Below are 13,798 nucleotides of genomic sequence, written 5' to 3' on the forward strand. Positions count from 1 at the left end.
CTAAATTTTCCCCCTTGGTATATTGAAAGTGGAGGCCAAGCTAACCCCAAAGGAACAGAGGGATAAGATGGTCTCACATCAGCTTAAGGAACAAAACCGCAGACAACTACCAGCCTGAGGCTGGTGACAACTTAAGCTTCAACTGATTTTTGAGATGTATCCAGGAGGGGAGAAAGACTAAGGGACAAAAGAGAAGGGGGAAGCAATGAAGACAAAACACAAGAGATTTTTTTTCTGTGTCATATGAACTGCACAGTGGAACTAGTAAATGGTATTTAAAGGGCAAAGTCAAGTCAGCTGGCTGCTTTAGGTACCCATATATCCCCAGATCTTGTAACTGTTCTGTGATAGTTCTACATTTATTACACATTTGCATTACTGTGTTAATCTTGGCAGAATCATAACCCAGCTGAATATATCCAAGTAATTCCTTTTAAAAATGTTCTTTGACTGTTTCAACATTACAACTTTCCAGAGAAGAATAGTTAGGAGATGACGAGAACAGTTAATGGAAATGTTCCAAGCACTTCTGATCTTGGTGGTGTCCCTATCTCTGACACTGATGAGGATCCTGTCCATGAAGGAAATCTGGTGCAAATCTCTGTAGCTACAGAACTGAGTCTGTGGTAGGAGGACACCTAATGAAACTTAGGCCAACGTCCAAATGAAATGCTTTCTTGGTCTACTTATGAGCAACCTTTTACCCCTGTCACTCTGTCATGCAGGTCAGTTGATTTACGTCCTGATCTGTCAAGTTGTTTCCTGTTGTACTCTCACCTCTAGACAGCTTCTTGTTCCCATCTATGGTGGCATTTCCCACCCCCATGGGTGGTACTGCCAAGAATAAGCCAGCTCTGTATTGCATTGCAGCATCCATCAGAAGTCAGCAAGAGAGTCTTGCTGATCCTGTATCTGTGCTCAAAATAAAATGGGTTTTGCTAAATGCCATTTTAAACAAAATGTTGTTTAAGTTCTAGGCTATTTTGCAAGGGGCCTCTCTGATTTCATGGGTAATCAGAGCACCTAATACAGCTGGCCAAAAAACCCCTCAGTGTAGAAGAGACCTCCCTCTTGAGCTGTTGTCTACTAAATTGCATTTAGAAAAAACAATCCTACTTAAAGGGAATTTAAAGACTTTCATTATAAGGTGTGCAAACTTTATAATCCAAAATGGCTCTTTAAAGATCAAATGCTTCTAATTGGGGTTTTCTTATGTAGATATTTGCAAAGCCTTCAATCATGTTTAGCTCCGGTTCTAGCTAGTAATGCAGTGGCTGGATGAAAACACCTTCTGTGTCCTACTTTCTAGAATCTCCTGGAGGAAGTGTTTACAGCAAGTGTGAATAAGCAGAAATATTTTGAAAAAAATCTCTTCTGCCCATGTGTCCCTACCTCTGAGCTACTGCATAATAAAACAGTTCCTATAAACATGAAGAGTTGGACCCAAACAGAATAGCCACTTAAAATTTCTAGTGCAGCGTGAGAGGGGAGGGGCTACTTCTCATTTTTAATCTCCTCACTCCCCAGAACAAGTTCACCTTCAGTTTCATGTTGTATTCCTGCTTTCAGATGTTCATGGCTTAGTGGTGCTGCTAATGTCTCAAGGCAGAAGCCTTGCAGAAACTCCTGAAATCTGTTCCAGAACCACTTGCTAGAGGTGAAAGCTGGGCTGTGAGCTGGGCTCAGCTGAAGTGCAGAGAAGAGCAGTGTATGGTTAACTATCAGGTGCTTAATGCTTATGTATATTTGTCCTAGATAGTGCTCCAGACACTCACTCTGTGCTGATGTGCTGCTCAAAGTGTGGGGAGCAGGAGGTCTGGGCTTCTGGGTGTGTCTCATGGAGCCAGCCTCTGCTGCTCCATCCATGCACCACAAGCCTCTGAGGATATAAGATGAGCCATGCACAGCGTGGAGGTTAAGTGGCTCTGGCTGATAATAATTTGTTTTGGGCTGTGCTCACTGAGTTGAACTCACAGGGGGAGATGCATTATGCCAAGCTCTGGCGGAGTCACCTTTGTGTGGGTTGTGCTCACAAGGAGCTCTTTTAACCAAGAAAATAAAATGTTTACCTTTTCCCCCAGCAGGTGCAAAAGCTCACTGTTGGTGGTGTGGACAACAGGCTGCCTTGGGCTGGGAGATCTCCAGGGTGATTTTGGGGGGAAAATTGCTGTGAACAGAGGAAGAAATGGGGCAGGGGGGATGAAGTGGCAGATGCCAGGGACGCGTGCTGGCAGTGAGCTGAGCCCACGGGGGTGGCAGACAGGCCTCTGCTATCCGCCTGCCTGCCTCAGACGTCACAAGTGCGTCTCCCTGCGTGTCCGCTGACTGTCACAGCATTACAAGCAGAGAAATCACACCCGGTTGTCACAGCAACGTCACCAGCTGGGACCACGGTGTGCTGTCACCTAGCAACCAGCAAGGGGTCCTCAGGGATAGTGGGGTACCTGCTGCACTGCCCTGGGGGAGGATGAGGGTCCCACCCAGCCCCTGGGACTAATGGATGCTCTCCTCTTTCCCAGGAGCAGGGATTTGTGTAGTTCCACTGCCTTAATAGTAACATTTTTAAAAATTTTTAATAGTAATTTCTTAACCCTTTCCCTAGGGAGAGCTTTGCACTGTGGTTCAGTAGCAGTGTGTGCCCCTGTTTTACTCTGTGTATGGCTTTCTACCTGTTCCCTCAGTGCTCACCAGTACTTAAACCAAAGGATATAAGGGTAAAAATCTTTAATTAAATGGGTGAGTGCAAAATCTTTGGGCAAACTGTGCAGGGGTGCCTCCCCCCATCTTTGCTGAAATTGCTTCTTTAGTGTTGCTGCATTTATGCCTTGGTGTCCGGATGGCCCTGTTCCAGTTGGCTCCTGAAGCTCTGGGTGCCTTAAAATGGGGTTAATGGGTGCTGCAAGATTGGCCAGACTCTCAGCAGAGGGTTGAGCCTTTCTTCCTGCCTGTCTCCCTTCCCCCAGATGGATGGTGGGTGAGTGCCACTCGGCAGTGACCTCAAGATGTTTCTTCATTACCTTCTAGGGCACTGAATCATTTCATTGAAGGGCTTGCAGGCAAGAACACGCAGCTGCAGTCACGTCCTATATTTACAGCTTTAGCATAGAAAGCCTCAGCACTCCAGTCTTGATGTGGCATGAAGCTGAATTATTAACAAGTGCTCTCTGCTAGGGGAGAAGTAGCTGGTGAGAAGGAGCCTTTCCTGCGTGTGCACTAATCAGTATTCACTGGGTGATCAGGGATCTGGTTACGTAGTGCTGGGATCTGCTAATGCTGCAGAGGGGCAGGGAGCTGAAGGGTGCTTGATGTGGTTAATGGGAGGTTTGCTGGCTTCAGTGTTTGGCTCTGTCTTGTGCTGGTATCTGCTTTCCTCTCACCCCACTGTGTGTAAGTGTGCCTTATGCCAGGCACAAAGCAGGGCTGGAAGGGCTGTCTGCCTATCCTACTTAAGCCCTACCTAAGCTGCCATGAAATGCAAGTACTTCAGCCCCTGCAACAGGAAGGGATGCTGCCTTTTCTCAGTGATCTTCCCCCTCCATTGAATTTGGACTGCTCAGAGGTGATGCAGATCAAGGTTTGCTATGCAGGACTCCATGTGCTATTGAATAGCTCAGTGTGGAGTTCCTTACAGTAAGCAACTTCTTACTGAATAGGTCCAGTAAACACTTTGAGCCACAGCAAAAACTAGAAACTTCTAATGAAAAAGAATTCACTATAGTGACTGACATGCACCTTGAAATGTGGGGCTAGTCAAAGCAGCTCTTCTTGAGCGTAGGTCCACTCAGGATCCTCTTCTGTTTAAAAATAAAATCCATGAAGCAGTACTTAAATTCAGTGTGACTTACTTGCCTCTCTGTTAAGCCCAGAGTTTCCCAATATATCCTGCTGGGCTATTGGAGACAACTTAATAAACAAGAAACATAAGGAGGCTTGTATTAAGCATCTGTACAGATAAGGAATTAAAGACAAGCTAGCTCATAGTGTAATGGCTACAGATTCTCTGGCAAAAGCAGTGAATCTTACCCGGCATGCTTGTTCCAGTAACTTTTTTCAATGATCAGTCTGGTTTTCTTAAAACCAACATTGTTCCTGTGCTGATAGACCCAACAAACAACCATTCAGTAAAAGCTCTTCAAATCAATAATTGACAACAGAGACGCTTCTCTTAGAAGTATGTTGTTGACCACAAAAGGATATATTTAAAATAAGTGATTTGGAAAGGCAAAGTTCATTCTTGAATAAAAACATGCTTCTCTCAAATCAAAGCCAGGTAGGGCCTACCAGTTCTCTGAAGCTATGGTGCATGTTACAATGTAAAGTTAGAAACAAAACTCCTTCAACTGAAATATTACTGAAAGGAAGGTTTTGTGGCTAGCAAATAAAACCTCCTTTGGAGACTTGTGGGCTGGCTGATCATTTTCTTGCTGTACCAGAGGGATTGACTGAAACACCTCATTCTTTGTAGCAGTATGTTGGCACTAAATGCTGAGTGAATATAAGAACTTGGTGATTGAGGGCCCCTCCAAGGGATGCCACAGCAGCCAAGCGCTCTTCTCTAAACACAAAGAGCTATTTCAGTGGTGCAAGATGACACACTTCTTCCTGCCACTGAAAACAGATTTTCATTGCAAAAACTACCTGAGCTTGACATTGTGAAATTACTTCCTTATGCTTTATGTACCATAAAAGAAGCGCAACTGAACTGGGAAGGATACATCCTCACCCAAGCTACATGCAGCAAACAGCTACAGGAGCCCAGAGCTTGGTAGCAGGAAATGTGTGGGAAAGCCATCTGGTGAAGCCACTTAGAAACAGTGTGAAAGTATTTTTTTTCATTCACTTCCTGACAAAGTAGTAATATGTTGCCTCATTATAGGAAGAGGTCTGCTTGTTATTATTTGTATTAGTAGCTCCTAGAAGCCCAAAGGTGGGGACAGGACTCTTGCTGTGTTAGATGCTGTGGGCACATGTAAGAGGAGACCTTTGTCTATACCTATTCCCCCCAAAAATTTTATAACTTAAAAGGACAGAAAGCATAGGATTTTCTTTTTCCAAATAAGGAACTGAAACAGATGGGAGAGACTGAAGGAACTGGAAACAGAACACATAATAATTCCCAAGCCTTGACTTTCTCAGCAAAACTGTACTTTGACTCCTATTCTTTATCTTTGAGCATTTATGGTGAGTGGTATGTACTTTGGCATACTGCTTGGAATGTGCTCTGCAGTTCTAGGTAAAATCGGCATTTAGCTTGGTGTGGACACACTGCTGAGAGTTACTACATGCTTTGATGTGCTGAGGCAGGGGGAGGGAAATCAAATCAACATGCAGAATGGATTTTAATCATCACTTAGCAAATTAAAAAATAAGGTTACTGTGGAGATCTTAAACTTGATCTTTGGCATCTGAATCGTGTCTTTCACTATGAGCTCCCAGTCCAGCCCACCTAATTTCCCCATGGTTTAATACTGCTATAACCCCGGGCAGTATCTCCATTCTGCTAAAAGCAGAGAACCACACAAAAGGCTGTATTTCAAGAGGAGGCAAAGTTCCTTATAGCCTACTTACTATTATTAGATATGTAAAGTTCTCCTATATTGTCTCATCCGAAGATATCAAATCATTTTATGGACCTTATTTTGGCCTCTTGGTGACTCTAAGGCAAGAGAGTTACCCCATTTTTAGAGACTGGAACAGACTTAAAATCCCCATCCCTGAGTTTTCCTTACTGGTCTTTGCCAGAATTTAGGATGGATTTTTTTTCCAGTCCCATACTTTAATTGCAAGTCAGAGATTTCCAGGTAGCTTTGCTATCCTTGTGTGGGCGTGTGGGACTGCGTGCTTGGCTGGTTAGCATTTGTGCCAGGTTTAGACTGGAAAGAACTATGTGCTTTGGTTGACCTTTCATCTCTGGGGAAGGCAGGGTTAACAAAATGTCCTAAAGCTTAGTAAGTTGATGAAAGAATATCACAGCAGCAGGAGGGAGGGGGTGGGGGTAAGATGAAGTAAATGGTGGATGTTGCCCTGCTTTGAGGTAAAAGGGGGCTGAAGCCCAGGCACCCTGGGAGGAGCAAACAGGACCACGTGGGCTGGCAGCTGGTGAGGCTGAGACTGTCATTTGACATACACAGCCTCTAGTGCCAAGGGAATACCTGCCCCAGGAGAGAGATGCTCAAGTACTGTGAAATTGGGCCATGAGGTGTTAATTGCTAAAAACTGTAGAAATTCAGATTTAAAGAGCTAGTACCTACTAGTATAGAGCTACTCGTACTAGAGAGCAACCTTTCTTTCTGTCCTGTGAGTGAAGCCTCCAGTAGTGTATACAGTGTCAGATGGGGCAGAGTGGAGGCTCTGAATAAGGCTTTTGTTGCCTTATCACAGAGTTCTCCTAACCCTCTCCTCCCAAACAACCCACTGTGACACAAAATGCAGGTGCAAAATGCAGACCCAGGAACACAAGGAGGATACCAGCAACACCTCAAAGTTCACAGAAACTGTAACAGCACTTCTTTGTAGGGTTTTTCCTCTCCTGGTGCTCAGTTCATGATCCTTAGCAAGACTCCAGCCTATGGCAATGCAGCTGTAGGCAAGCACATCCATGCAGCTGTGTTTGTCCTCTTTATTTATCAAAAGCCTAAGTAGTAACAGGAGCCAGAACCATGTGGGTGCAGGGTTTAAGCACCACCACTGCTTCAAGGATTATGTGCATAACCTCTTCAGAATAAGAGGCCAGACAAATAAGAGTGCAATTGCACTGTGGAGCAGCAAATGTGGAATACTAAGCACCCAGTAATCAAGTGCTAATATAAAGCTGAGATTTTAAAAAGCCTCAACCAAAGCCCTGGATGAAGGACAACAGACCTTTTCCAGCTCTATTTTGATTTGCCCAGATCCTCATGACTCTAGGAAGACTGTTTACACCCTTGCTAGCAAGCTTTAGGTAGGTGACAAACTCAATGAGCACTAAATTGTGCCTTGGCAAATATAACCTGTCTGCTTTTTCTGCATTGGAGAACAACAGCCGCCTTCTCCAAGTTGGGAGCAGGGCTGGAGCAGTGAGGGCAATACCAAGACTCAACTTTTTCCCAGATGTGGCAGTTCTGAAGTGGGTGGATGAAGACTACTTCTGGCAGTAATATAGGGAGTTAAGGGAACAAAACCTATGCTTGGACATTGCATACTGGTAGACCTAACCTGGTGGTTACACAAGGCTTAGCTGAGCTGCTCTCTGAGCATCTGGACTGCGAGGGGCTCCTGTAGCACAAGTGTCATGTGAGGATAATCCCATGTGTTTTAAAGCCCAAAGCAAGCTGTCTGGTTTTCCTCTCCTATCTTCTAGACTGGTCTTTGCGCTTATGCTGGCACCATAACAAATTTTACATTTCCCAGCCAGTGATGGAAATCATGCATACACAGAAAATCACTGAGGGTCACAAAATCTGATGGGAGCCAAGTTCTTAGCCCTGGATAAGAAACCTGACACAGCACAGGAGCTCTGCAAGGGCTTGGGTGGAATTTCTCATCCATGTTGTATGTGAAATATGTTCTGTCTAGAGAAGAGGTGAAAGATCTTCACTAGCTCATCTGCTAGGATAAACTTAGTGTTCCTGAGTTAAGGAAGTTGAGGGGGTAGCGTTTGTTTTTGGTGTTGTGGTGGTTTTTTTTTTTAAGCCTTGTTAAAAAACAAATCCACAGACTAAGTGGCTTTTTTTATACTTGACAAGAAAATGTATAGCAAGGTGAAAGATCTTCACTAGCTCATCTGCTAGGATAAACTTAGTGTTCCTGAGTTAAGGAAGTTGAGGGGGTAGCTTTGTTTTTGGTTTTGTGGTGGTTTTTTTTTTTTAAGCCTGTTAAAAAACAAATCCACAGACTAAGTGGCTTTTTTTATACTTGACAAGAAAATGTATAGCAGAATGAGGAATGATTTCCAAGTGCTAATACAGAGTGTTATACCCAAGACCTGCTCTTCTCACCTCCAGAGGCACAGGAAAACTGTATACCCAGTTCAAGTGAAGAGACCTGTACACTTGGCCCATTTCAGGTCCTTGTGTTGTGATCGAGGTTTCAGCTGTTCCTTTAGGCAATCCCTGTGTCAGCCCCAGAGACTCACCTCTGAGAGAATCTAGTTTGAAGTGTGCCCTTACAACATTAGATAGGCCTCTTCAGCATGAGTCTGTGATGTATGTTTTTGTTCTATGCTATTTTGGGGACAAGGAACTGGTGAGAAGAAAATGCTTTCATCTGCTGGAGTAACTGTGTTCTCAAGCATTAAAATTATGGTTTGTGCTAACTGTCCAGTGGGGAGAAAAAACCAAAGTTCTTAATTCTAGAAGACAGGTTAATTTCTGGGGGAGGAGGCAGATGCTGTTAAGTCTTTTGCTGTCAGAAAGAAACCCATGCTGGAAGAAGTACTCAGTCAATTAGGCTGATTTGTAGCAGCCTCACTATAAATCCTCTTTCATTCAGAGGCAAGTTAAGCTCTTTGAAACGTGCCATTCCAAGGAATTTCAGTAGGTTCTCACACATCTAACCATGGCAAAGTTATCTGCAGGGACACACCATCTTTAGAATGACATGGTATGTTCAATTCTACAACATTATAGCCAATGCATGTCAAAAAAGGGAGGCCAGCAAAAAGCCTTTCACCTCACTGTCACAGATCAGCCTTTTTCTTGCGTGCTACATTTGTTCAGCCTATTGTTAAATTAGAAACAGATTTTCTAAATCAGTTTTACATACAAAAACAGTTGAAATGTCTATACAGTAAATGACCACTCAACCCAGAAACAAAACGGTTTTGCCAGTGAAATGCAGCACTCATTAAAGGTGTAAAATTCAGTTTTATAGGGACACCTGTGTTAATCTGACCAGATGCAGAACCACTTTTTTTTCCTTAGAGGAAGCTTTCCCCCTCATTTACCTTGAAAGGTGGTTTATAGCTTAGCTGCAAGCCTTTCCCCTAACCATGGTGGCTGGGTGCCTGCCCTCACCGTGCCGCAGTGACTCACCCTGCTGAGCTGGTCCAGGAGTCTTTGGTTCTGTTCGGAGAGTTCCTGGACAGCCCGTGTCTTCTCACGGTCGGCTTCACGCAGGTGAACCTGCTGCCTCTCCAGCTCATCCTGCAGCTGTTTTACGTCACTTTCCAGTTCAGACACTCTTCCTTCCCATTCTCCTTCTCTGTTCTCAAATCGCCTCCTTAGTTCGTGTTTCTCTTGTTCTAGGTGCTAGATAACAGGGGAGAGAAGATGTTAAGAAGGGAGGAAAAAAGTGAACGCTGCCTCCTTTTCCTCCTCTATGCTTAGGGCTGAAACCTTTTATGCAGGAAAGAGAATGGTACTAGAGCATGACAATGCCATGGAGGTGGCAATCCCATGTCAGGGCAGGTCACTGGTGCTAAACTTGCTTTCCATTTTCAGCAATTAGCTTGTCCTTGGCTTCTGGAGATCAGCACATTGAATTTTTACTGAAACAACTGCCAAAAGAGTAAAGCAGGCTGCATGTCAATAGGCGGAACGCATAGATCAGGCAGGCCAATTGATTTGGCAGAGCCTAGATTAACTCTAAAGCAATATCTCAGTGGGCAGTGGCATAATTCTTTTAAAAATTGCCTTTATAGTCAAAACTACTCAAACTGTATCCTTACCGATGATGAGGAATCTAGATGAAGCGTCTTTCTTGTCACATGGGTCTTATGAACAACAGTTCGGTAATCTATCCATTTGCTCCTTCTATTCCTGACCTGATCAGTTGTCTGGTAGTTTGATAGTGCACAGTAACTATTGTTTGATGCAGTCTGTTCTGGAATGGCAATAGATGCAATGAAGTAGTTCCTATAGATACTACATACATGCGTGTTCTGGGCTGCAGGTGTTTTAGAAACCACTCTCAGTTCTGGAGACTGCTCTGCTTAGGACTAGCTGGGAAACGGACAGCATGAATCTGGTGGAACTTTTTCATGTTTTACAGGCTCTGTGAAATGAGGGCTTCACTGAAACAGAGCTGTGAATCAGGTCAAAACAGGTTTATGTTGTGCCTGTATGAAAGAACCCCAGCTCTGAAACTCTGTGCCATGTGCTTACTTGCAGAACAGTCACAGACTGGGGACATGGGCATGTCCCAAGATAAGTAGGGAAACCTGAAGAGCAGGAGCCCTCTCCTTATTGATTGTCTTCTGTCCCCCAAAAGAACCTGCTGCTACTCTCTATTGGATTCACCAGCCTTTTAGGAATGTATCTTAGCAAAGAACAGAAAGCCGCTGGGCCCAGCACTGACAGCACTGCCCCATTTTTTCCCAGGGTATCATCACCCAGTGAGCAATCCCCATGGCACTTATCATAGGAGGGGGAAATAAACTGGCTAGGAGGAAAAGAAAATTGTACTGCATTTATGCGAAGTGGCTTTTTATTGCTTGTGAGAAACCCAGGCTATGAGGTGGCTGTTTCCCCTGGGTGCCTACTGCCGATGACACACAGCCTCCCTTGCAGGGTCTCTGCCACATTCCTGAGCAGGTCTGAAAGTCAAAGCTCTCCACTTCTCCAGCTGCCCTCTGGGCCTGCATTATCACTGATCTTCCACCTCTTGCTCTGCAGAAGATACCATGTTTTTTTGTTTCTCGACCTTATCTCCAAATCCTTTCCTATGTTCCTTCCAGTTCAGTGTAACAGCACCCTGCTTGTGCCCTTCCAAATCTTTCTGCGTAGCCAGGACTTTCTGGAAAACCCTCAAATGTGAGGGAAGGCTGACTAAAAACACTGCCCCAAAGCAAAAGTATTTCCCTGTGTTTCAGACACAAATGAGAGCAAATGAGAGTGCTAAGTATTATGATATTTATTTTTAATGCAATAGGTAGGCATGAGATTCCAGCACCAGGCCCATGACAACCATTGCAAAGAAATCTCATTTGTAGCCTAAGTGTGGCTGGGGCAGCCACAATTTCACTTTTAGCGGCATGCTGAAAATGCTGTCTTTTATAGCTCTGTCTCCTTCACTGCTAGGCAACGTTTAGAAAGATCCAGGGCCTTCTCTAAATGGAAGATGAAACTTCAGCCTGCTGCGGAGCAGCACTGCAGCTGAAGTTCCCCAGACATACTCAAACGTGATTTAGAAGCCACCGATAAGCCTTGTCAATCATTTAAAAACCACTTTAGTCCTTTACTGCAAAAGAAAATCCACACAACATACAGCTCCAATAAATGGCCATCACATAGGTTGGAGTTAGAGGGAGGTGAAGAATATCAAGTTTATTCTGTTGTGATAGAGAGACCAGAACAGTGCAGTGGGGCACAGAGGGGCTGTTGCAAAGAGGGAGGATAAGCAAGACTGGACATGCTGACTGACTCCTCGTGCCTCTTCCTCTCCCAGAAGCTGTCTCCCCTCGCCTGCCCTCACCCCAGCACCTGTGCAGCTGCAGCTCTGGATAGGGTTGTTGGGGTTTTTTTATGTAGTGATGACAGGGCAAACTGCTGTCCTCAGTAGGGGAGTTACTTGTTTTCTAAGTGTCTCCTCATCTACCAGCTGCTCACTGATTTTCTTTTTTATGCAGAACTGCTTTCTAGACTATTTCTTCTGAAAACAGCTTCTCTTCAACTTAACTGAGCTGGGCTGGTCCTCATTTAAAGAGATGAGAACAAGGGGGAGTTTCCCAGGTGATAGAGGGTTCATTCTGTAAAATGCTTGGACATGGCAAGCTTCTCTGTGTCAGAGGAACAGAGGTATTAGCTGGTTTAATCCCTTACAGAGGATAAAACTGACTAGGTTCACATATCAGAATTTATTACAGGGCTTCAGTTCCACTAATAAAAATTAATTTGAATTCAGGCTGTGAAGTGAAAGAGTTGCTGGAGTAGGTGTATGGGAGGGATGGTGCCCTTTAGTAGTGAACCCACAAAACTAGAATGTATTTAGACTTGAGGCAAAGCACCAGAGGAGCAGGCCAGCATATTGGCTGTTGGGAAATGGGGAGGCTTCACTTGAGCTCTTGTAGTCAACTTTGAAAGTCTCTCCTCCTACATGCTACTTAAGCATCACTATATTGGGTGCAATTGTCACCAAGGATCTCACCTGCAACTTTGCTTCTGATCATCATCAGAAAGTTCTCAGCATAGGGAAGGAGGTAACAGATGTGGGTTGAAACTGAAAAGCTTAACGTGAAATTTTGTTCACTTCAGTGGCAACAGGAGGTGACCAGCATTTAATCTGTAGAGGCTAGGATTACCAGGCTTGTGTTGTAGAAGATTAATGTTTGTGCTGATTTTTTTTTGTGTGTGTATGTGAAGTAGCACCATCTTAGATGTGCCAAACCCAGCGGAAAAAATCTGACCCTTAAGTAGATAACACTAGCTCCTATCAGATGGGCAGCCTGAAAAGCAGGAATCTGTTACTCAACTGGAAAGTTAGAGCGATAGTTATGGGATGAAAAGATGTAAACAGTTGGCTGCATTTACTATCCCTTCATTCACCTTCTGAATGGGCTCGTAAGAGCAGAGGTAGACATTTGGGGGATGTTATTTAAAGTACTATAAACTCATAGTTTTTCCCCTCTCCTTTTGATCTTCACATTTTGCAAACAGCGAGTGGTATTTGAGACTCCTGAACTCCCCAACAAGCAGCTCAGTGAGTGCCTGAACTTGTGCATTTTTCCTTTAACAGTAGGAAAGGTTCTACTCTAACTCATCAGGAAAACCACGTCAGCACATACGTCTGTTCTTGCTTAAAGATCAACCTGAAAACATTGGCTTTGGCAGATTTTAATGCTCTGGGAAATTTTAATCTGATAAATAGTGCCACTAAACAACAGTTTGAGTAAATGTCACCTTCACTATTGTTTCTATCAGAATAGTAAATGCGGAGAGATTTCCCTGCGAAGAGGAGGGGATCAGCTAGCATAAAGTGCTAAGTTTAATAATAGAGAGGAATTTTGTCAGGAGAACAAAGGCCATACAGTAATTTCACAAATCCTCTTGAACTTGAGAGATGTAAGTCTGTGAGGAAGGAACACAGGAACATACAGGATTGTGGCAGAAAAGAACTGGTCTAGGGCTATGACTTGAAATTTGAATGTTAATCCAGTGCTGTTCAAACTCTCTCCAGAAAGGTGAGAGGCTTTTTCTCAGCATTGTAAGGAGCATTACTTGCTGGGAGAATTAAAATTTCAAGAGTATCTCTCAGAAAGAGGGGGGGTAAGAGTGGCTCTCTCACATAGTTGTGCAAGAGTTGTTCCAAAAGAAGCTGCCTGCACAAGTCTTTTTCTTTGTAATAGCTCTATTTCATCCTTAAAAATCAATAAATGGCTCAATCCACTGACTTCCTGGCAAACAGCTCTCTCCAGATACCTGTAGGTATTTTTCAGAGCAACGGGCTAACAGAGACGTATCATTAGGGCTTATCTCCTGCCATGCCTAGTGCCTTAGCTGCTACAGCTTAAGCATAAGGGTTACATATGCTCTGTAGCTCAGTACCTGCTGTATAAATTTAACTTCTGAGGCATTTCCGTGACAAGCCAAGCACAGTGCACGTCTCCTCGCCCAGGTGGTACCTGGGTCCTGGGGCATAACAGGACCCACAGGAACCTCTTGAAGCAAGGTATTGCAGCTCGTCCCCAGGCTGAGATGCCAGCTTGAAGCCAGGGAGGGGGAAGAACCACAGATTTGCCTCCCCCAGGCCTAAGAGGGTTTTCTTAGACCCTTTCTTCCTCGTCACGGCCACAGGGAGTTCCGTGAGCTGCCAGGCTGGGCCCCTGCCTGCCTGCCGCCCCCGGGATCTGTCGGGGAAGGGGCCGCTTTCCGCGGGGGAAGCC

General features: G+C 44.4%; 1 protein-coding gene across 1 annotated transcript in view; it reads right to left on the reverse strand.

Annotated features, from left to right (window-relative positions):
- Positions 1–13,798, reverse strand: part of BICDL1 (BICD family like cargo adaptor 1) — a 49,196-nt gene that overhangs the window by 34,905 nt on the left and 493 nt on the right. The window contains exon 2 of the mRNA XM_009642886.1: positions 9,012–9,227. Coding sequence (XP_009641181.1) covers positions 9,012–9,227 — 216 coding nt within the window. The remainder of the gene's footprint in view (positions 1–9,011; positions 9,228–13,798) is intronic.

Source organism: Egretta garzetta, unplaced genomic scaffold, assembly GCF_000687185.1.
Source record: "Egretta garzetta isolate BGI_Z169 unplaced genomic scaffold, ASM68718v1 scaffold7, whole genome shotgun sequence".
NCBI classification, from domain to species: Eukaryota; Metazoa; Chordata; class Aves; order Pelecaniformes; family Ardeidae; genus Egretta; species Egretta garzetta.